This window comes from Caretta caretta, chromosome 21 (genome assembly GCF_965140235.1).
Source record: "Caretta caretta isolate rCarCar2 chromosome 21, rCarCar1.hap1, whole genome shotgun sequence".
Lineage (NCBI taxonomy): Eukaryota > Metazoa > Chordata > Testudines > Cheloniidae > Caretta > Caretta caretta.
In genome coordinates, this window is record NC_134226.1 from 9,001,214 (window position 1) to 9,024,872 (window position 23,659).

At 50.1% G+C, this 23,659-nt stretch overlaps 1 protein-coding gene across 2 annotated transcripts in view; it reads left to right on the forward strand.

Moving 5' to 3' along the window:
- CCND3 (cyclin D3) overlaps window positions 1–22,621 on the forward strand; it is a 62,071-nt gene extending 39,450 nt beyond the window's left edge. Inside the window, exons 1-5 of one of the 2 annotated variants that reach the window (XM_048826281.2) lie at window positions 1,683–2,067; window positions 4,289–4,504; window positions 14,080–14,239; window positions 15,249–15,391; window positions 20,624–22,621. In XM_048826281.2, coding sequence (XP_048682238.2) covers window positions 1,870–2,067; window positions 4,289–4,504; window positions 14,080–14,239; window positions 15,249–15,391; window positions 20,624–20,794 — 888 coding nt within the window. In that variant the 5' untranslated portion in view covers window positions 1,683–1,869 and the 3' untranslated portion in view covers window positions 20,795–22,621. Of the gene's footprint in view, window positions 1–1,682; window positions 2,068–4,288; window positions 4,505–14,079; window positions 14,240–15,248; window positions 15,392–20,623 lie in introns of those variants that run through there. The other variant, XM_075122108.1, reaches the window with a different exon arrangement.
- Window positions 22,622–23,659: the final 1,038 nt, after the last annotated feature.

Sequence of the window (23,659 nt, forward strand, 5' to 3'; positions counted from 1 at the left end):
CATGCCCTAAAGAGTCTCTAGTCTAAATAGGCAAGAGCTCAGGATAGTTTTCAAAAGTTCAGAATGTTATTTCAAAACCATTATTACATGCTGTTAAAAACACCAGTAGCTGCGGAAGCCTCGTCTACAGAAGCTCCCAGTGTTGCTATCTCCAGGGAAGCTGCACTAATATTAGTAATACTGGGATAGGTTTTGGAGGAAAAAAGCCCAGTGCAGACATCCTTTCAACAGACTCACATCTGATTATTCTCAGAGCTTCCAGGAGTCCTAGATAAAAATAGCTGCAGAATTAAACATTGAAGAGACTGAAATAATCGATTAACAGAGCTGGCAATTGTTCTGCGAGTTCCAGATTGTCCTGTTTTGAACCAGGGGAATCCATGCCCCATGAGGAATACTCATAATGTGCTCACGGATCTTGAAACTTGATGTGGTTTTAACACAACTGGATAACATTGGTGGTTGAACTGATGATAGACAGATACTGTAGTAAAGTATTACTAATGCTAATAATAAATAACAACAACAAACAACCCCCCCTCATCTGGGTTTCCCCAGTCCAATCTTTCTTCTTTCTTTCTGTTATTTGGACTGTAAGCTCTTTGACTCAGGGCAATATTCAGTTGTGCCTTATGTACAGCACCCAGCACGTTATCTGAGGCAGTGTGACACTGATGGATTCCGTGCGATGTTTTGTCGCCTAGCATCACTGCAGCATGATGAGGTATCGAAGCGATTGATGTCTCGATGCAGGATCTTCGTAGAGTGACCAGATGTCCCGATTTTATAGGGACAGTCCCGATATCCGAGGCTTTGTCTTATATATATTAGTCTGCAGAAGAGAAGAATGAGGGAGGGATTTGATGGCTGCTTTCAACTAGCTGAAAGGGGGATTCCAAAGAGGATGGATCTAGACTGTTCTCAGTGGTGGCAGATGACAGAACAAGGAGTAATGGTCTCAAGTTACAGTGGGGGAGGTTTAGGTTGGATATCAGGGACAACTTTTTCACTAGAAGGGTGGTGAAACACTGGAATGGGTTACCTAGGGTGGTGGTGGAATCTCCTTCCTTAGAGCTTTTTAAGGTCAGGCTTAACAAAGCCCTGGCTGGGATGATTTAGTTGGCGTTGGTCATGCTTTGAGCTGGGGGTTGGACTAGATGACCTCCTGAGGTCCCTTCCAACCCTGATATTCTATCATATAGGCGCCTATTACCCCACACCAAACCTGATTTTTCACACTTGCTATCTAGTCACCCTAGGTCTTTGCAAGGCTGCCATGGGGTGAGCTTGTGTCCAGTGGGTGGAGTGAAAAGTCAGTGCCCCTTTCCACTGGCTGGGGAGTAGCTGCAGTAAGTAGCAAGAGACCATGAAATCAGAGGGGAGGAGGGGATTTGGGGGGTTGGGAGGGGGGGACGTGGCTTTCCAGTGCAGTGGTTGCAAAAAGGAAAATTGTGGGAGGGGGAATCTCACTGTTTTTTTTCCCCAGTCTAGAGCGTATGGGCGGGGACACAGCCCCCTCTCCTGCAGCAGGGCAGCCGCCTAGCCCACCATGGGAGCCAGGGGGCTTCCACTCCGGGCCCCTCTCCTTTCCCCCCCCCCTCCGGCGGGGCGGGGCCCGCCGGCGGCCCCGCCCCTTCACTTCCCGACGTTCTAAAAACTGTTACCCGGGGCCCCGGCGCTGTCAGTGCGGCCGGGAGCGCGGGGCAAAGCGGCCGCTGGCTGGGGTCGGTGCAGCGCGCTCGCCCCGCTCCCCGGCTGGGAGCTCCCCCGCCTTGCCGCCGGCTCCCGCCCCTGCGAGCCGTGTCCCGGCTGCATCCCCCCCAACCCCCCCCCCCCAGTTCTCCCACCGCCCCCCCGGGATCCAGGCCCATGGAGCTGCTGTGCGCGGAGGGCCCCCCGCGTGTGCCCAGGGCGGAGCGGGACCTCCAGCTGCTGCGGGACCGGCGGGTGCTGCAGAACCTGCTGAGCCAGGAGGAGCGCTATAGCCCCCGGGTCTCCTACTTCCACTGCGTGCAGAAGGAGATCAAGCCGTACATGCGGAAGATGCTGGCTTTTTGGATGCTGGAGGTACGGGACCCCCGGCCCCCCCCCAACCCGGGTCCTACCTCCCCCGCCCACCACCACCACGCTCCCTCCAAATCCAGCCAACACCTCCTTTGTCCCCACCGCAGACACCGGCTGCCCGGCTCCGGCAGGCGAGAGGGGCTGGGTGTGGGGGAGAGAGAGCCCCACCCCGATCTCACTGGAGTGTGAATGCAGGAGAGGATGTAGTGGGGTCACCTAGTGGTGGGGGCAATTGGGGGGGGGAGATTTTTTTTTTTTTGGTGGGGAGGTCATTCGGTTTGGGGGATCTGTGTCAGTTGGGAGGGGGGAAACTTGGGAGGGGTGCCTGGGGGGGTCACTTGCTGCAGGATGAGTTCCAAAGGAGAGAGTCTGATGGGGCAGGGAGAGAGGCCTGTGGTTTGTGGGGGTTCAGTCTGTGGTGGGAGGAGTCTGGTGGTCAATCTTTTGTGGAGGGGGGGGATGGTTAGGCAGGGGGAATAGTGGGATAAGAGGGCATTTGAAAGAGGCCTCCCTCCCCCCGGGTTTTTGTAGTGGTGATAGCCCTGGGGTGCTTGGGAGCATGATTTCCCCCCTCTGCATATGGGGAATTGCAGCATTTCCTTCTGCACCGAGAGGGCCACCCCCACCCAGACAGCATGCTCTCTTCCATGCCCTGGCAGTGTGTGCTTTTTCCTCTAGGGTTCCCATCTGTCTTACCCCAGTCCCCAAAACTGTCAGTCTAGAGAGCTGGGGTTCCAATGCAGCTGTAAGAGAGAGCCTGGTTAGAAAAACATCACAACCTCCCACTCCACTGAATTAAAAGAAATGCAATCTTCAGCATTAAACAACTTAATGAGGACAATATCTGAGATGTCTCCGTCTCTTTTCATAAATGATCAAGCAGTGAATAGTCTAGACTCAGAGGAAAATGAAATTACACGAGGAAGAAACAGAATCTGGATTGAATTCAGTCTGTCGAGCTCTCCACCCCACCGGCTGTCGCAACAAACTGCCCGTTTCCATTTTTAAGCACATGCCGATTCCAACTTTTTAAATTATCCTCTGTCTTAAATGTGCTTTCTGAGATAGTTACTTGGCTAAAAGCTGCTCTGGGGCCTGATCCTGCAAGACCCTGAACTCAGTAGGAGTTGAAGGAGCCCAAAGTAACGTTAGAAGCTGTATCACTGGGATTTCCTAGGGGTGCGGTTTAATAGGATTTGAGTTAAGACCAAATGTAGGTCGTATTGCAGTCGGTGGCACAACTTCCATTGACTTCAGTGGCAGCCGGATTTAGTTCTAAACGCTAATCTTTCATTTTTTGTTTTAAATGAGGGTGAGGGGGAATGCAGCCAAAATTAAATCTGTGAAATGAGAAGTGAGTCTATTTTTTTTTTTTTTTTAAGGAGAAAGTCTCTGGCATGTGGTTTTATGTGGGTAGAGAGTACATAGGGAGGCAAAGTTACAGTTTGAAAGAGAAGGGTGATCTTTGCTATAGCACAAGGGGAAACCTCAGTATTTTTGTAGTTCTGTTAAAACAAGGAAATAAATATGGCCGGTGTATTAATAGCATACTTGAGGGACTAGAACAAGGGACTGAAATTCAGGACTCCTGGATTCTGTGTATGCCTGTCATAAGTGTGGTGTAGATAGAGGAGAGGAGCCAGGCGTTTGAACTCGGGTTCTATCCCTGGCCCTGCTGGTGACTCTTTTTGTGATGTTGGGCAAGTCACTTAGCCCAGAGTGTTCAAAAGTGGCACTGATTCTTGGTGCCTTAGTTTTTGGGTGGCCAGCTGTAGCCACAATGGGACTGATTTTTTTCAGAGGTGCTGAGCACCCCCATTCAAGGAGAGCAGAAAGTGATCAGCACATCTGGTCATTAAGACCTAGATGCTTGAAGTTGGGGAATCAGAAACAGAGGCACTCAAAATCAGTGGACATTTTAGAAGATTTTGGTCTTTAACCTCTCTGTGCTCCATTATACCCATTTTACTATTTTTCCTACCTCCCAGGGGAAGGTGAGGCAAGTTGTAGGACATTGGGCCAAATTCTCTGCTGGTGATGTGGTGGAGTTACACCAGCAGAGAATTTGGCTCTTAAGGCCAATAGTGCTTTGAGAGCACCAGACGAAAGGCTCCACAGAAGTGCCAAACTCCGCAATAACTAGTAGTTTTGAAGTCCTGATATGGACAAGAAGTGAGGAGTCCTGCATTTAAAACACTTCGTTTCTTCTGTTGGCTTTCATCAGGTGTGTGAGGAGCAGAAGTGCGAAGAGGAGGTCTTCCCCTTGGCCATGAACTACGTGGATCGCTACCTGTCTTCGGTCCCTACTCGAAAAAGTCACTTGCAGCTTCTGGGGGCTGTCTGCATGCTCCTGGCTTCCAAGCTGCGAGAGACCATGCCCCTGACTGTGGAGAAACTCTGCATTTACACAGACAATTCCATCACACCACAGCAACTCTTGGTAACCTCCCCACGCTGCCTAATAGAGCCTTTCACCCCACTACCCAGCTCTCTCATCCTCTACATGCTGCTGCTGCTTGGTGACATACCTGCCCTGTGGCTCCTTCTGTCTTCCTTCCCCTGTTTCCCCAAGTGCCTTCCCCCATGTTCTGCAAATAGCCTCTCTGCTTCCTTGCCCAAGTGAACACACTACGTTTTGGAGAAGTAGAACTGCACCCCTCACTTAGACCCGCCACCTCTGCCTTGGCCTCATGCAGCCCTGGTATTACTCCCCATTGATTACTCTGATCAGCACAATCATGACACTGAGGTTATACAAAACATTACCTGTGTTAAATACACATCCCCATCATTGAAATTCACTGTGTCCCATGTTGGGGCTTTAATAGCTCTGGATCAACAGCCCTGGAGAGATCAAAGGCCCTTATTCACAGAACAGGTACTGCAAAAGGCAGTGGATGGGGAAGGTCCTATCAATATGCCTATCTGCCCAAACCAGGAGGCATTTCATCTCTGGGGATGAGAGGGGAGTTTAGTTTCCATGTCCTCTCACCCTTGGTCTTTCTTCTGAGACTGCCCACAGGGGGGCCAGTTGTGATGGGGGGGGCTTTTGTGACCTAGATGCCTGCCCACCGGGAGACCACAGTCCTTGGTGCTCAGAGACCAAGGTGGTAGGTGCTGTAGAGGGGGCTGGGAATGATTTAGGGAAGTGTCATGGACTTGCTGCCGTTTGGGATCGTGTGCGGGAGGACAGGAATAGTGCAATGGGAACGAAGTGAAGCCATTTTTACAAGGTCTCAAGTGACACTAGGACTTATTCACTTAACTCCATTGCTGCCTGGGTGTCCCATGGGGTGGAGTCTTCTTGGTGGAGCTCAGTCAATGGGGGAGGAATGTGAAAGGGCTTCAGCCATGTTGGAACATGTGACCTTCAAGAGGGAACCACCACCTGACTTCAGTGTAACAAACATCCCTTTGGACGGTTTGTCAAACAGAATTTCCTAGGGTTAGTCATCTGCTGGTTAGGTTATTTTTGAGGAGTGGGGGTGGTGAGATGATGTAATAATGATTCGTCCCCGGGGTGGGGAGTGGACCCACTAAACTTTCAGGGGGGAGCTGATAGACATTTCTCGTTATTGGAGAACTTTTTTTATTATCATGCAAATGAGGATTGGGGGAAGTTCCCTTCACCTCCATGCGACTTCCCCTGAGATATATGGAGGATTGCTATTGCTTCGGTAACACGGGTGGAGGATGCTCGCAACCAGAGTAGGTGGATTCTGCCATATGTGATGGCCAGGTACGGCTGTCCACAGGAGTTGCAGGTGCACATTGTGACTGTGGAGTTGGCCCCATGGTTGGAATGCAGCTCTTTGCCTGTGCTGCTGTAGAGGAGGGTCATGCTGGGCATGAAAACTCTACTGTAAATAAATCTTCACCCCTTGCAGCACTTCCTGATTCTTGAATATATTCCATGTGTGTAAATCCCATGGATTATAGAGGGAGGTATGTGCCTGGAGTTCATTTCTGGATCAGCTTCCAAATTAGAGGCTGGTGTGTGTGTGTGTGTGTGTGGGCCTGTGGTAATGATGGGGATTGCCATCTGGCAGAGAGACAGATTCAGTTTCCATTCACACCTGGGCCTGCAAAGGTTGGGGCAGCTGCAGGGGCAGCAGGCCGAGCACCTGAGCAGGAGCGGGGGCATGAGTTATCTTCTGGGAGGGTGGGGTGCATTTAAAAGAAGAGCTGGGAAGGATGTTTTCCCCCATGCCCACAGGAGAGAATGGGATGGATAGGTCAAAATGCTCCGATTCCATGGCCTGTTTGCGTGTCTGGATTTAATGCTGGGGAAAGATGCCCAATTGCCAGTCCTGGAGACCGAAGGTGGTTCGGCTGCAGCAAGGCAAGCTTTCTCCCACATGTTGCTTCATCTCCATTTCTGACCTGAGCGCTGGAGCGGAGGTGGGGATTTAGTCTTCATGGCCCAGGCAGTCCTTCGTCTCTCTTCTGAGCCCACCAAGCAGTGGAAGCTAGGTAGTGTCCGTTGCAGTTATTTCTGTGATCGCTGAGAAATTTGGACTGATTGCCACCAGACACCAGTCTTGAACAATGTTCAGGTTGGTTCAGCTGCCTTGAAGTGCAAAATAAAATCGTTTTGATTTTTGGCTGTGGGTTTGGGTTTTTTTAAATGAAATTGTTCAGGCTTCGTGTGTAACTGGCATTACTCTTTGAAAGCTCAGTTAGGGAGGGCCAAAATGGCAGGTAGTTCTGGGCATGCTTGGGCTGTGAAAGAGGCACCAAGCTTGAAGTTTTCCTTTCTTTTTAAACCGAAATGCTCAGGGCTCCACACCTGGAGCCATTTCAAGGGTTTGTAAGCAAGGAATCTTGGGTAAGATGTGTCTAAATACACACACACTCTCTCTCTCTCTTTTACACACACACACACACACACACGGTTATATTGTCGGGGGAGAATAAGTAGTGGTACTCTGCCAGGTGCCTCCCACAACCCAAGCTCCACCTATTTGTGACACCAAAATGAGACACCGCGCTCAGTGGATCGTGTGGCTCTTCATACGACTGTACCTCTCCTTTCTGTCTGTCATCTAAGTTCTTGTATTACCACTCATCACCATAATATCAGAGTACTTCCTTTTGTGAAATAGTGAAGAGTGCTGACATTTACATTTTCACCAATAGGCTTCAGCGTCAATGCCCAGCTGAGATGAGCAAGAACGGTTTCACCCTTGGCGCCAAGCATCCTGCCTTATGGTGCTAAAGATGGGCTTCTCATTCATGTGTCCATGGCCAAAAGAGTGGAGCCTCCCACACACTAGCATGGAGCTCCAGGGGCAGTTGTCTCTCTAGTAATTGGGGTTAACTTGTTTGTTTTTGAGGAGATTGAGCAGAAGGTGAGTTGCACTGTGGTTAGGGGCAGCAGGTAGACCAGAGCAGTTGCGGGCCTGGAGAAGGGCTTTGTCTTTGAAGGTCATTGGGAAAGAAGACACCTATAAGGCTGTGATCTGAAAGTCACACCAGTCCTGCTCTTGGTAAACTCTCTGTAGCCCAGCTGGGAACAGACAGTAGTATGACTTACCACTCTTATCCCCTCTTACTGGGTCATAGGCTCCACGACCTAAGAAGGATTACAAACTCCCCAGGATAACCTTGGATGGAACTAGTGAGGTTTGCATTTGTGTTGGGATGTGACAGAGTTAATGCTCTGCTTACAAAACCAGAGAAAGCTGCTGCTTTCCTCCTGTGTGCTAATAATGTTATCGACTTCTCTTCTTTCACAACATTGCAGTGAGAGTGGGTAGGGAGGGGAAGGAGAGCTTCTTCATCACGGTTCGGACAATGGATACATCCTGGCCTCTTAGCACAAATCTGTGCTTCCGGCGCACTCTCCTGGGCTCTTGTAAGGGAAGCTGGCTCACTTTCCCAGCGGGTTCACTTCCTCCTCTTGGAGAGGATGCCTGGCTCAAGCTTGGAGTTCTAAAAAGGATAAATTAAAACAAAATCTTGATTAAGTTATTCTTGGCAGAAGGAAATGATGCAAATGAAGGACTTGTCCACTTGGAGGAAGTTGGGTTTCCGTCAAAGGGCGTTATCTAACCATCTTTCTTTTTTTCATTAAACCACAAGGCTAGAGGCTTTTCTTGCATGTGCAGGATGGTACTTAGCCACAAGATGGTTGGAGGGAGCAGCTATTGTCAGCAAGTCATACCGTCCATTGGCTTGGTAGGACCTGGTTCATTTATTAGCTGTCCTGTTATCTCGTCCTCTAAGAAACCCCCAATCCCTAGGTATTGGAGACCATGGTAATAAAGAGATTATAGTTTTGGCTTCCAATATAGTAATGGTGCTTCCTGGCATCTTGGTTGCCCTGAGGTTTCAGAGGTGTTAACGGTTTGTGCATAACCCATGTGCCCTTTGCAGGGCAGCAAAAGGGAGATGAGAATGAAGATGACTTGTGCTGTTGCAGCCCAAGGCAGTTTCACTTGGGCTGTTAGCCTGAAGCGCATGGTGTGGGAGAGAAGAAATTGCCAATGGGTTGCCAATGTCTTTGCCGTAAAGCTGGAGTCTTGCTTTTGTCCTGGCCATCCCAGCTCCTGCTGCTCCAGCCTTGCAAAATCAATGCAAGTGTCTCAAGCAAAAGACCTTACCGGCATCTCTGCTGATTCTCCAACGTAGGTGGCAGCACTGACTTTTCTTCCTCCTTCCCTCTTCCCAGAGTCCCATTCACTGATGCTTTTCTCCAGCTGCCATCTTCAAAGACTACTCAGGACCTGCTATCTGGTACGGCACGCTCCTGGGCTTTCACCTTTAGTATGTCTGACTTCCTGACGGCAAGGCAGTTGTGGTCAGAATTCAAACGGGCTCAGTACCCATTTAGGCATCAAAATAAGTGGCCAGATTTTCAGAAGAGCCCAGCCCATTGGGTGCAGAGCTCTTCTAAAAATCTGTCCCCAGTTCTCCAGGCTAAGCCCTTGAAAATACGGCCATTGCTGGGGGAGAGTTATTCTGTATAGCTCGAGTGCTCTAGAGACCTATGGAAAGGCAGGTTCCTCTCTTAGAGGAGCTTAGATTGAAGGGTCCAGTCCTGCAGGGTGCCAAGCATCCTCCACTTAAGCTCCCAAGCAGGAGGGTGCCCTTAGACAGATAACACAATGAATTGTGCCAGCAGCCCATGGTAGGTAGAGATAGGGAAAGAGAGACAGCAGTAGACTGTGGGAAGTGATGACTGCTCTTGGCAGAGCATTTCCAAGGAAAGCAGATCAGGCAAGTTTTGCTTAATTCTTGGGTGCAACTGATGTGACCGTTCTGTTGGGGAGTTGGAAGGGGGCAGAAATTGTTCCAGCCTTTACTATACACTGGAGCCTGAGCTCCGATCCTTCACAGGAGACAGACACAAAGAGTTAACCAGAGTTTCCTATTTGCAAATGGACTTTCACGTGCTGCTCATTTCAGTAATTCTGCATCTGTTGCTAAGTAGGCTAGGTGACCAACTGCAGCTTTGGAGTCTCTTCCCACTCACTTCTTGAGTCAGCCGAACGAACGTAGAGGAAGGAGGTCGGAGCTGCTCAAATCTGCTGTTTCTAATATAAAGTGCCGGTCTGCTGTGAAAAGTGAATTTACAGTGGCACCTTGCTGCTCATCAGCTCTGCTGACTGTAGTGACAAAAATTAGCATGAACTTCATCTCCCATTACTCCTGCAGAGCCAGCAGAGTGACGGGAAAGTGAGCCGGCTTCCATTCCTCCTTGGGCGTCTTGAACAGAATTGCTTCCTAAAGTCCAGTCATTTTAAACTAATGCAAACTCATCGAAGGCAGTGAGGTTGCACAGGTATTTCTGAGGGTAAAATTTGACCTGCAGCATCTTTATTAAGAATGAAGATCTACAAGAAGGAAAGGACCCAGCTTGACTCTCAGATCCAGGTTGAGTTTGCAGGGCTGCAAAACAGTAAAAACATCTTTATACACGTAAGCACTTGAGCTAGAAATCACTGAGACATGTTAAACACAGGGTCCCTTGAGGCTGTGTTTCAGAGTAGAACCACATTTTGGTGTCATCTTGACAGGAGAAGGGGAGGTAACGCACAGTGGAAGCTGCATTACTAAAACCAGTACTGGATGCAGTGGGGAGAGATCAAGAGAGCAGATTTGCTGGTGAAGAACCTGATTGTGTGTGCTCTCCATGCATAGAAATCCCAGCCAAGTGGAGCGGTGTTCTGCACACTGAGTATCCTGCAGGACTGGGACCTGACTTTCTCCCAGTACAGAGAAAATGCCGAGCTAGCTGGGAAGTGTTGATGGCTCTCCAGAGCGATGATAAATGCTGCAGTCTAAAGAAACAAAGGATAATTTCCTATTTTTAATTTTTTTTTAACCATTCGGAGCAAGCCAATTAGATGCCAAGGAAACTCCAGGAAAAGGATGTTTGTGATCTTGAGAACACTGTCGCTTTGGTGTGCTGCTCTCCTCTCTGGTACAGCCTTTTGTTGTGCTTCTTCTAGTGATTAAGAAATTCTGACACGCAGTTCAAAGCTGGAAGCCAGGGAGGGAGGGTGGGGGGCAGAGAGAGTAGCGAGAAGTTTTTATTGGACAGGGTGGCGCAAAGCTTCCATGAGAATGATCCTTTGAGGTGCTGAGAATCTGTAGCTCCAAGACTGTTTTGAGCCTCCCTGCATACCCTGGGAAGAGCTGCTGCTTTGTCTTTCCTGAAAGGACAGATTGAGTCACCCAGACAGGTAATAAAACCAGATCAGTGTCAGTGCTGCAGGGGGGAAATAACCCTCCACACACTCTAAGCCTGGCCTGGTGTGTCCAGGGTGAGCTCCCATGGGCCGCCAGCTTTCTCAGCTGGGCTTCAGTTTTTCCTTGTAGGTGAAAGGGGATGATCTTCTGCCAAACATTTCCTGCAGTTGGGACAGGCTCCCTCTGTCTCTTGTTCGCGGTTGGTATGTCTTGTGTCTCTTCAGTGCTGGGTGGGAGGAGGTCCCAGACTGACAACCTTTGAGGCTTCAGTCTCCTGTTAGTAGAGTCATAGAGTTTATGGCCAGAAGGGACCATTAGATCATCTAGTCTGACCTCCTGGGTAACACAGGCCAGAGAATTTCATCCAGTAACTCTTGTGGTAAGCCCAATAACTTGTTTGACTAAAGCATATCTTATTAGCCACAGAGCAAATCTGAGCAGTAGCCATGCTTGCTTTCCCATCAGTGCCCCAACCCCACAAAGAGGCCTTTGGGCCTGACCTGGACAGTCTACATATCGGGGCAAAAGGGAGTGTTCGCTTCAGTACGTCAGCCTTCCCGGTGACATTGGCAACAAAGGGATTCGAACCCCGATTCCCAAAGACTTGGATTGAGCCTCGGCAATCTCATTTCACACAGGCAGGCAGCCATCAGGTGGTAACAACTTTCAGTCAGGACTGCCCGAGGCTGTGTCCTAATTAGGAAGAGCTCTATCCCATTCCCGATCCCTGGGCTCTCCAGCAGAGGTCTGTTTCTGGGTCCTCTTGCTAGTCTTCTTCAGCAGCTCAGACTCCCCTGTCTGTAGCCAAGCCTGATGTCTGTTCTATATTCTCCTGTAATATGGTGCATCCCAAATGACCTTTTCCTGTGATCTTCAAGACCTGTGGTTTACAATCAGTCTTCTACTTGCTCCTTGCTTTTCCTCACTGCATTTAATTGAAGAGTGTATAGGTTGTTGGGTAGATGCTGCTCTTATGTGCTGTGAAGGTGGAAAGTAAGCTGGTCAGTATAAAAGACCAGGAAACCCATCTGGGGCCAGGAGGGATGGGGACCCAACACCCTAAAACAACCCTGATTCTAGCAAAATGCCATCCACTGGCAGGAAATGGCCTTGTAGCCACACAGTGATGATACCATGCGTTCTGCCCAGTGGGCAATTCAAAACAGGTTGAGCAATGCTGTTGTTTAACAACTCAGAACTGGTACTGTTGTGTAAGGAGGAAAGGTGGGGTTTTTGGTTTTTTTTTTTTTTTGCTTTTAAATAAGCTAAGCCAGATCCTTCTGAAAAATCAATCTCACTTCTTCAAAACTGCTTATCCTGGCAGAATTGGCTGCCCTGTCAGTTTCTCTGGAGGGGGGGCAAAATCAACCCCGTAATCTATTTCCATTTAAAGATAATGGGACTTCTGGTAATGGGAACTACACTCTGAAATCAAGTGACCTAGTTAAGGCCAAGTGATGTCAAGAGGTAGAGACACCACTTTATTTGTTGCACTTACGTGGCCTCCATCCCAGTAATATCGGAGCGCTTCACACAAGCTTTAATATACCTGTCTTCACAACTCCCCTGTGGGGCTGGGCAGTGCTATTCTCCCCATTGTATAGGTCATCTTTCCTGTTGAGGTGGCCATGGAATGAAAGGGCTAGTTTTGTTTTGTTTTTTATTTTGTTTTTTAACAAAAGGAGGAAGTGACACCTATTGGCTACAGGAGATCCTGGATTCTATTCCTGGCTCTGCCACAGACTTGCTGTGTGATCTCGAGCAAGCCGCTTGACCTCTTTGTGCCTCGCTTTCCCCCTCTGAAGTGGGAATAAGGCTCAGGGGGCTCTTTGGAAGCTCCATTGGCATGATCCTGAGAGAGGGCGAGCAGCTGCCACTCCAGCTGAAATCAACGGGCGTGCTAGGGCACGGCACCTCTAGGGATCAAGCCCAGAGTCCGTAAAGTGCTTTGAGCTCACCTTGTGGAAGGAGCTATAGAAATGCTGCAGGCTCGTGTTCGAAAGGGTCCCTGTCACTCTGTCTGTTTTCTAGTCCTTCCATGTTTAAAAGTTGCTCTTGCAGCAGACCTGTCATCCCGCCTCACGCCAGGGTCTCACCAGGTCTTTTGAGCCAAGTTGGGTCAAGTTTGTTGGACAAGAGACCCTTCTGGAAAGGTGTTGAAGGAAGTGGGGTGGTGACTGGGTTATGCTCTTCTTTACGAGTTGGTAGTGAGCCAGTGACCCAGCCTGGTGCTAGGGGGCATGGTACTGTTGGAGGTGCTGTAAGTAGGCATCCTGACCGTTTGTTGTCACTAAAGACCCCAGTGCCCTGTTCCCCAGTAATACTGGATACTAAGCTTGGCATTGTAGCCAAATTCTAACGTAATCCCCCAGTTAAACATCCCTGTAGATGCCGTTGGAAAAATTACTCTTCCTCTTCTAAAACAAGAAATGCATCACATAGTGTCGCGGTTATAGAATGGCTTCAGTGCTCCAACCTAGAGGTGGCTGCATTTCATTAGTCTGTGAAGCAGTCAGTATATATGGTCCAACCGTAAAGTGGTTAGAGATGGAGGGTATTAAGGTTCGTGCTCCAGGGTGAATTCTGTGATTTTTTTACTCTGGCAGACACCTATTACCATCAATGGGAGGTTAGGTTGAGTGAGGGCTGTGCAATTTGGCCCGTAGGTTGGCTTGGTTTAGCTGCACACTCATTCTGTGCCTCGCTGTTGTAAGCATGTAAACTGCATCCACTGCTGGAATATTCAGGGCTGTCCCTTGTAAACTGCTGTGACCTTTCTTAGGTGCAGAACTCATCCGTGCCCGATAGCCCCTTCAGGCTGCACAGTCATAAGCCAGGGGCGTCTCCAGCAAGCACAGAGGAGGTGTACCCATCTCTGTTCCCCTACTTCAGGGAGACATTTTGGGAGCGGAGAGGGGGAGTGGCCAGGGGGTGCCTACACCCTGCTTATTCTGCACTGTCCCAGAGGGGTTATTGCAGCAGGTTTGCAAGTTAAGGAAGCCTTTAGTGCTAGTTAAATAGAGGAGAGGCCTGTTGCTTCCTCTCTTGATCCCTACGCAAGGCTGTGCATCAGTGCAGGCATGGATTTGTCCCCCAGTCAGACTGGAGGGAGATGAGTCCCCTGGCAGGAACTTTGCTTCCCCTCTTTCTGTCCTGCCTCATAGCACTGCAGCATGGATGGTGTGCCGCGGGGCTGGCTCCTCCCCAAGCACCGTGCTCTCACGCTCTTGGCTCTCGCTAACTCTCTCTGTAGCAAAGCACTTTCTGTACAGAAAAGTCTGACCTGTTTGTGTAACACTCGCTCTGTCCCCTGCTCAGGACTGTGAGGTTCTCGTCCTTGAGAAGCTAAAGTGGGACCTGGTGTCGGTGATAGCGAATGACTTCTTGGTTCACATCCTCCATCGGCTCCCGCTGCCCATGGAAAAGGTAGAGCTGGTGAAGAAGCACTCACAGACCTTCATTGCCTTGTGTGCCACAGGTACGGGGCTGCTTGTTGTGCTGGGGGCAGCAGAGCTGTCTCATTGGGGCCGGCCAGGCTAGAGCAAGCAACAAGGGCGGGCTGGTGGTTACATCACAGGACTGGGAGCCAGGTATCCTGGTTCTGATTCCTGCGTCTGCCATTCTGACTTGCTGAGCAAGTCACTGGGGGCCTGATTTCCAGAGAGGCTCAGCACCCACATCTGCTGGGGAAATCAAGGCCCTTAACCTCTCAGTGAGTTCATCTCCCGGTCTGAAAAACTGGGGATGATAATACATGGGGTTGCAAGGCTGAGCGCACTAATGTTTGTAAATTGCCTCGAGACCTTCGGCTGGAAGCTGCCACAGAAGGGCAAAGCCCCAATGTGAATATTATTACAATGGCTAAAGCCTGGCATGGTGCAGTCAGCTGTCTGCTAAAGTTACCATTTTGCCTGTGGTCAGCGTCTGCTCTTACCACCCCGCCGGGCCTCTCAAGTGGCGAGAACGGCACAAACACACCACTCCTGAGCGTCCCCCACCACCTGGCCCCTTGGCTCTAGGCCAGAGTTTTAATGTCAGATTCCAAAAGTTAGAGATGGCAAAGGCTTGTTGGGGTTTCCCAGGCCAGTGCAGCATCACTCCCTTCTGGGTGCTCTCCAGTCTAGATCTAACCACCCAAGCAATGCGGTTTCCAGCACTTCCCCTGCGGAGCTGAGATCTCAGTGCATTCCTGACATTCAGGCTACGCTTTCCTTTGCTTAGGGCTTGTCTACACGGAGTCTTACTCCAGAATAGCTATAGCACTTTAATTCACACCCAACCTTATTGTGGAATAACTTCCCTGTGTAGACAAGCCCTTAGTTTTACCCCTTGTTTCCTAGTCCTATCTACTGCACCACTGTAAGCCATGCCTCTTCCTGTCTTGGACTGCGCCACTTGTTAGTTTGACAAGGTTGCTGGAGGACGCAGCCACATTCACGAGGATCCTTGCTAACACTCCTTACTCCTTTCCCTGCCTGGGTTTGTAGATTACACCTTTGCTATGTACCCTCCGTCCATGATTGCAACGGGCAGCATTGGCGCAGCGATTCACGGCCTGTCTGTCTCGGCTAACTCTTTCTCCGGCGAGGCACTCACGGAGCTGCTGGCCAGCATTACTGGCACAGAAGTGGTAAGTACTGGTTTGGGGGAAGTGCGGCACAGAGGTCTGGGAGTCAGGGGACTGAGGATTCGGTTACTGGATTCACTGTGTGTCCTTGGGCATTTCAGTTCCCCTCTCTGTGCCTGAGTTTCCTCATCTGTAAAATGGACACCAGAATGCTGCTCGCCCACCTATATAAAGGGCCTGGGGATTATTAGCTGGAAGGTGTTTTATAATGCAAAATAGTATTTATTATCTCTGCCCAGGCACTGCCAAGCTGATCAGACCACTGGATGTTGCTGTTCTGGGATGGGGAGACCACCAGGAATCTGTTTGGGGGTAAAGAGTTGGAATCTAAGTGAGAAGGCAGCACAGGGGCTAAGCGATTATGCCAAGGAAAGTCTGTCACCTTCACCCTGTTGGGTAGTTGGATTAAGCTAGATCTAGAAGGTCCCAAGGCATTTGTGCTTATTCCTAGCCTCCCAGCAGAGGTGCATGGGCTGGGGCTTAAGGCAGAGGAGAGGCTGTATACATACGTTGGGGAGAGAAACCTGTGTCATCAGGAATGGCCAGGCAGGGATGGGAGAAGTAGCTGCTCAAGCCAAGAAGTGTTACAGGGCTTCAGTGCCCAGGCCTGAAGTCTCATTCTGCAGGGAGGGAGGGATAGTTCTCTTTCTCACAGTCAGGTTTGGGATCTAGGTCTCCTTTATTCTCCAGCTTCAGATATAGGGGTTGCTGCCCGCCCCCCATAAGTGACCCTCAAAGTAGAGAAGGGACAGGGCTTGGCTGTAATGGAACGAAATGGGATTCTTCACTGAGGCTGCTGGACACAGGCAGACCCTGTGGTTCTCTCTAGCTCCCAGACTAACTTGGTCTATGCTGCCTAGTGTCCTCACGCCAGGTCTCCCTTCGTCCTGGCCTGGACTAAGCAGTCATGGAAGGGATGCTCACTACACTATACCACCCAAATGTCCAGACTGTGGTAACCCTTTGAGTGTTTTTGTTATTGGAGTCCCCAGTCTCTCCCCGAGCATCTGGTTTCCCTTCCTTCAGGGCTGCTTCAGCCTCCCACCGTCTGCTCCTTCTCTCCTTGCTGCCGGAATTACAATGCTGGGAGGGGCGGCAGTGTGGCCTCCTGCAGACTGCTGTATATGGCTGCCATCTCGTCAGCCCCATCTTCTCCTCCCCAGCTGCTGTCCTTAGACTGAACGTATCTTCTCCACGCACCGTGTTGGCTCAGAAAGCTGTGGCTGAAGCTAGGCAGAGACTGGCTTTTTGGGCTGAGTCTGTACAATGCCTAGCACAGTGGGGGCCAGGGCCGTGACCGGGGCACCAAGATGCTACCATAATACAAATAATTAGTAATACAAATAGTGCTGGCCCTTGCCACGGCTAGGTAGGCGCAAGGGGCTGTGAATCTTCACTGGCCAGCAGTCACTGGCAGGGATGCCCTGGAAGGAAGCGTTAAAGATGCCGCTCCTCTCTTGCCTTTTCCAGAGCATAACTACGCTAGCCCGAGGTACTACTCCAGTTCATAGCATGCAGCGGAGTGCGTGGCTGCTGCGTGCCGAGGTCTGTTCCCCCACTGCCCGGTCGTACGATGGCCCGGATCGCTTTCTCCTTTTGTCCCGCATGATGGGAGGTGTGCAGGAAGCCTTTGAAAAGCAGGCACAAAGGGAGGCACCCGCTCACCTGAGCGGACAGGTGTTAACGGGATTGGGTTGACGGTGCTGGGGGAAAACAGGCTCGGCAGCTGCTAACCTTGCCCAGTGTCCGATTGCTGCTGCTCTAAGCGTGGGCAGGTAGGGAGCCAGAATCCGGGACTCGTGATCAAAGGTGGATGCGCAAGGAGCTGTAAGGCAGGAGTGAGGGGAACTCGACCCTCAGCACCTTTTGGGGAGCAGGTGGGGGGCTTGAACTAGGATGGTTCAGTTCCCTGTCTTCAGTCATCCCTTGCTCTGAGCACTGGACCTCGGGAGCCCCTTTGATCTCGGCGTCTGCCCAGGCACAGAATGCTTGAACTCTGGCGCGGAGTTCGTTACCCTCCCCCAATAGCCGCTCTGGGGAATTGGGAGGTTTGGGGCTGTACTGGAGCCGGGAGAGGGATAATCACAGCCTAGCATTGTCAGAGGAGGGCTGGGGGTGGGGGCTCACTTTATTTGCTCAGCGGTTTTTGTTTGAGCCTTTAAAAAGTAACTTTGAATTGCCTGCAGCCAGCTGCTCGCAAGCTGCTTCAGTGAATGGGGCAGCGGCTGAATGCTGCCCTGGGAGCAGAGTTAATTGGAGCTGGCGGAGGAGAACAGGTGGGAAGCAGGGAAGATTTCAAAGGCCTGCGAGGGGGAACACAAAGGAAAGATTAGAGGGCACTGGAGTCGCCGAGACCCAGAGCTGTTACTAGGCTGCCTCCCCTTATGTAACCCCATCGGCGTGTGCGCTCAGTGCAGTCTTTTCTCCCAACCCCCTCCCCGTTTCCTTCGGCTTCACTCCAACTTCTCCATGTCAGTCCTGTCTTCAGGGCCCATCTCCTGAGCTTCGGCTGTTGTTATTTATTCTTTGTATTACTGCAGTACCTAGAAGCCCCATTCATGAACTAAGACCCCATTGTGCTAGGTGCTGTACAGACAAAGAGCAAAAAGTCGGTCTCTATCCCAAGAGACAGCCATGTCCTCTCTAGCTGCAGTAACCTTTCTTTGGGCTACTTCCACTGGAGTTCTAGTGGGTGGAGCATGGGGGAAGGATTCCAAGCTTGGGTTCCTGGGCCCCGACTCCGCCATTGATTCAGTCCCTGAGCTTGGCCAGGTCTCTTCCCCTTCCCGTGACTCAGCGTCTCCACTGCTTAAATAGAGGATGATGATAACCTCCTTCCCTGAACCCTTAAGGCTTAATTCATGAATGCTGGCGGTGGTGCAGAGGCATTAAGGACATGCAAGGACTTAGCGTTCTGCAGGCTGCACTGCATTGCTCTGTTCTGCCTCTGCTACCAGGCTGATAAATTCCTGCCAGGGGTATCTGGGCCGTAAGGACTCAGGGCCTCAAGCATCGAATAGGTTTGTTAATCCTTAATGATTTTATCTTAAGCGTATGATCACCAAGGGATCCCGTTTGCTACTTAACAAGTCTTTGCTCTCTGATAAACGTGCCCCATCCAAGGTTTGAATAGGAGGGTGCAGCATTAACCTGCCTGTCTCCCTGGGGATAGAGTCCTCCTCCCACTTTCCTGTAAGGCATGGGACCATACCTCATTTTTTAAAGAGGCATCTGGTGGAAGGTGACAGCCCTAGATTCTGGGCTCCTTTACACAACAGGTATTGCAGGGGCAAGGGGCAGGGCAAGCGTCCCACAGCATACTCTGCCAGCGTGCAAGGCCCCTCCAGAGAGCCAGAGGAGAGCTCCCTCTCGATGCCTAGACAGTCCATAGCATCTCTGCCGAAATCACCCGCAACGGGGCAGGTTGCAGTGGTGGCTTTTATGAGACACAGACCTCTGTCTCGGTTCCTAGTAGACCTAGCCGCTGAATTCAGAGAGGCCATCCAACAGTGGCAGCTTCTGGTTACTGCCGACCTGGGCTGAACTCAAACCAGGGTCTCCTTGTCTATCCCCTGCCCCTGCAGCCCATAGACGTGGCCTGCTGGCTGTCCCCTCTCCTTCTCCTGCCCTGGGTCTAACACAGCAGGGAACTGGCCAAGAGGGGGTTTAGAATGGCTGTTGCTGGGGCCCCGTGTACAGCTCTTTTCGCCTCGTTGCTGTGGGTAGAAGGCTAGAGGCTATGCTTACTGGAAATGACTTGGGGAAGGGGAGGTGGGTGTTGCTATTTTTGCTTGCCACATCCTCTGTCAGTTTCTAAGAACCAGTTGTGGATTCCTGGTAAGAGGTTCTATGTATGACACAATCCTGTGAACAGAGACGGCCCAGAGTCCAGCCGGGCTCTGGCCAGAACCCCAGCTCTCGCATGTGCAAAATGCCACCATCCCTCATCAGAAACTGGGGGCAGAGGGCAACCTCTGCCCTTTATAGATGCAGGAGGTCCCAGACTCCGCTGCATCTTGTGCAGCACTCTGGTGAGTCACTTGCAATCTAGTGTCAAACTGGAGGAGTTTCCTCACCCTGCAGAGGCTCTAGGGGGATTGCCTTCCATACTTGCCGGGCTCTGCTAATTAAAATCATTCTTGCTTCAATGTTTCCCTGAGGCTGGGCATTTCCCTTGCACCAAGCAATGCACTGGACCTAGGATCCTGGACAGTGTTGCTAGGAGACGCAGTATTGGGCTCCCAGTGCATGAAGAATCTAGGGAAAATGAGATGAAGCTCTCTGATGGTATAGAAAGTGTAAGAGCCTAGTGAGGAGCATACTTCATCATGTAGATGTACCTGCATCCTAAACGTGTTAATGTCCTCTGCAAAAACTGAGAGCTTTGCATGAGACCCTTGGATTGGGATAGCTGACTGGAGTCTGAGAAGTCTGGGTCTAGCTTTCACAGAAAGAAGGCGTGGAGTTAAGTTGAAAACTGTTCCCCAATGTTCCTCACTTTACTAATTTCCCCCACACAGCACAGCTTGGTCCTCTGTCCGAAATGAAGGACCAAAAACTGGGGGTTTAATTTAACTCCCCAGAAGGTGCCAGATACCGTGGTGATTTGGGGCTCTACAAGAACTTAGGCAGCCCCGTCAGAGACTGAGAGCTCTGAAGGAGGACAAATGGGAGAGAGAGCGAGTATGTGTGCACTTGCTGGAAGGCCCAGGTGACTAAAGAAACAAGCTTCTCTTGGAAGTATTGAAAAACTTCTCTGTGCGTTTAGGCTAATGTGTGTGCAGTCTGACACAGGTCCTTGCTCCGTGTTATTAATATAGGTAAATAACAGTGCAGAAGCTGTTTACTTCCAATAAGAGAGGAAACAAAAGTAGGAAAAGCCATGATATTGTGGAGCTGAAGAAGGGATCATGTCTAGGGAAATTGCCTTTTCAACCTCTCCCAATGCTCCAGAACAACCTGCACCCCTCCGTAGGGACCTTCATGAGAATCCAGTAGAGTGGGGAGAAGAGGTGGAGTCATTGCAGAGCATTGTCTTAGAAGGGGCTTAAAGAATAAACTCAGATAAAAAAAATTGGAGACACTGTGTCTAGGACTAAGCCCCGTCCAGCCATTTAGATGCTCGGGCGTGAAATATAGCCCCGCACCTGTTTAGAGACATCAGCAGGGCTCTCTGATTTCCGAGAGGCAGAGTGGAATTGAAGCCTCTGGTCTTGTTTCTTTCCTCTCTCGCAGGATTGCCTGAAAGCGTGTCAGGAGCAGATTGAGGCAGCCTTAGCCGAGAGCCTGAAACAGGCTTCCCAACCCCAGCAGGAATACAGCTCCAGCAAGACTCCAGACTACCCGGCCAACCAGGACGTCAGCATGACCAGCACGCCTACAGATGTCACAGACATCAACCTGTGATGAACCCCCCTTCCCCATAGTCACCCAGCCCCATGAGAACAGGACCTCACAGTGGAAGGGGAGAGACCTTGTGGAACCTGCTGCCCACTAATTCCGTCCATCTGAAACACACCAGGGACTCGGTCCACTCACCTGAGAGGCAGCAAGGACCCATCAGCTGTCCACCCATCAGCCCAGTAACATCAGAGGGGGGGTGAGAGGATAGGTGGTGATGACCTCTCAAGAGGAGGCTCAAGCAGGTCGGCATCTGGCAGTAGTTTGCTGTCCACACTGTTAACCTGCCTCACCAGATGGGGGGGGGGACTTTTTTTGGGGGGCAGGGATTAAAATATATCTGGGGAGGGGGTGAAAGAGCCTAACTTCAGTTTTAAAGAGTTTTTCAGTTTGTTTGTCTGAAACATAGTTGGTGCACCATTGCCGTTTGCTGTCTCCTAGGGAACCTTGGCCTCAACCACAGCTAACCCTTCCGTGTGCGCACTTTACGCACGTTAAGGGCTAGCTCTTTTATTACCTTGGCTTCTGTGGTGAAGAAACATTTACCCAATGCCTCCTGCCGTGGAGCAGCCCTCAGTCCCTAGTACAACATGGTGGCTTGGTTTTGGGCTGAGAAGATGGGTTGAGGGGGAGCCACATGGAGGAAAAGAAGAGGAGTGGGTGAATCCATCTCCTCACTGCTCAACACCAGGCTGGTTGGGTTTCTCCTCCTGGCAGGGAATAGCAGGGTTGCTTCTGTCATTGTTAACAGGGAGAACAAGGGTCTGGCTTTTTGTTTTTTGTGCTTGCTTTGTGCAAGTGCTCCCTGATTTGGGGATAAGTCTTAAGAGCTGGTACCTGGGAAGAAGGAGACCTTTAGTGTGAGGCTCACTGGGTGCAGGATTGGAATTGTACTCACTGCACGTGAACTACCTTAAACCACCTTTGCACTGTGCCATTCTCCCAAGAGGCGTTAACCAATTGCTTAGACAAAGGAAGAAGAAATGGAAGATGATTTGCAACTTCCTGGCAGGAAACTGAGGTGTATTTCCCCCCCCCCCCTTCCCAAACAGTGCCTTTAGCATCCTTCCACATACCTCCATCAATTCGCTGTGCCACCAGGGCTCCCACGGGGAGATGAGTTAGTTCAGACACCACTCTTATTTTTAAGTATATACTGAATGTGCTGCTATAGTCCTAAATTTCTATGAACTCCTCCAAAAGGTCTCAAATCCAACTGGAAAAATAAAAAGCAGGAGGGTGAGGGCAAGAGAGGGGGCAAATAAATATAGAGTGTTTTTATAGATCACACACACACACACCACCCACACAAAATGGGCCATCAATACTTCCAAGCACTTATGGATGGAGAAAAGATTTTTGTTGTTGTCATTGTTGTTCCTGTTTTAGTTTTTTAAAAAGTTTAAAAAAAAATGCTGCTTTGATCAGAGAGACTTTTACAGATTACTATTTTATTAAAGGGCAGAAGCCAGCTGGACTCTTGTCTGCTAGGATGGGAGGTAGACATTGCTGCTTACGTTGATTTCTGGGCACTGATGGTGTGTTACTCTGTGACTATGTCGCCCTCCAGGGAGGAGAGGGGGGAAAAACTCCCTCCTAGGCTGCCACTGGAAACAGTCTTGTTTATCAGGCTGCTTTTTCCTTCCACCCGTCCTCCCATCGTGCTTAGCCTGATTTGCCAAAAAGGAAAGCTGTCTGCCACTGACTTCTGCTAGCTATTAAAGTTAGGAGGGGATAGAAATTACATGATGGTTGGGGGCTGTTTGTATAAAAGGAAATATATATATATATATATTAATGAGTTAATTTAAAAATAAAATTGTTTGAACTATCCATCTGCAGCAATCCCAGTGCTGGGAAAACCAGATGAGAGCATATGATGTTGCAATAAAATAATTTTTAAAAAAAGTTGAAGCATCTGAATTTTCCCCTGAGTCAGATTATGTCTCTCTTTTTTGAGTGCCTGAGCAGGGCACGGCCCTGTATACAAAGAGATCTCTTTAGCCAGGTTCTTATACTCCGAACAGCAACAAAAACAATAACTGTCTCTTCCTTTCTAATCCCTAGCCCAGAATTTACAGCCCAACCCAATGCAGGTGACGTTGTTCAGACATGGCTCACAGGTGAGGGATCCAGAGTTTGACTGATTCCTCAGCTGTGGGCTAATTTGCCATGTCATTGTCCATGAAGTGCATTGTTCCTGAAGGACACTGGGGAGGAAGCGAGTTTGAAGGAGGGAGCGCAAAGTATCAGTAGGGCTCACATGGGAGAAGGTATAAAGAAGAGATGGGGAGGAGCCAAAGAGGATGGTGAAGGGAAAAGCATACACTGGATTAAGAGAAAAACTGGAGGATGGGGTGGAAATGGGCAAGGACTTGAGGCTGAGAATCTACTGCAGGTAAGAGGGAAGCTGGGTTAGGAGGAGGATTTCAGTGGGGTGTCCTGGACAGTAACAGCTTGGTTGGTGGCAAGGTGAAAAAAAATCAACCGGCCTTAAACTCACTTGAGAAGTGGCTCAACTAAACCAGAAATGTATATTAGAGAAAGACACTCCCCTACCCCATGATCAGAACCCCAGCAATAGGCCCTAGCGGGAGTACCTGAGTAAACCCAGCACTTGGGCACTCCAGTAACTGGGGTCCTTAATAACATGCAGGCTTCCACCCTTCTACAGCCTGGGGCAAATTTTGTGTAGTACCTTATTACTTGTTTTGTTGATGCACCTGTCAGAGGCTAGGTTATGGTGTGGAGGTGGTTGGATGAACACAGTGCTCCAGCTTGAAAGTGGGACAGAGCTCGAGGTAGAAATATATATTTAAAAGCTTTTTTTTTTTTGGGGGGGGGGGAGGAGGAGGAGGATACCTGGATCAG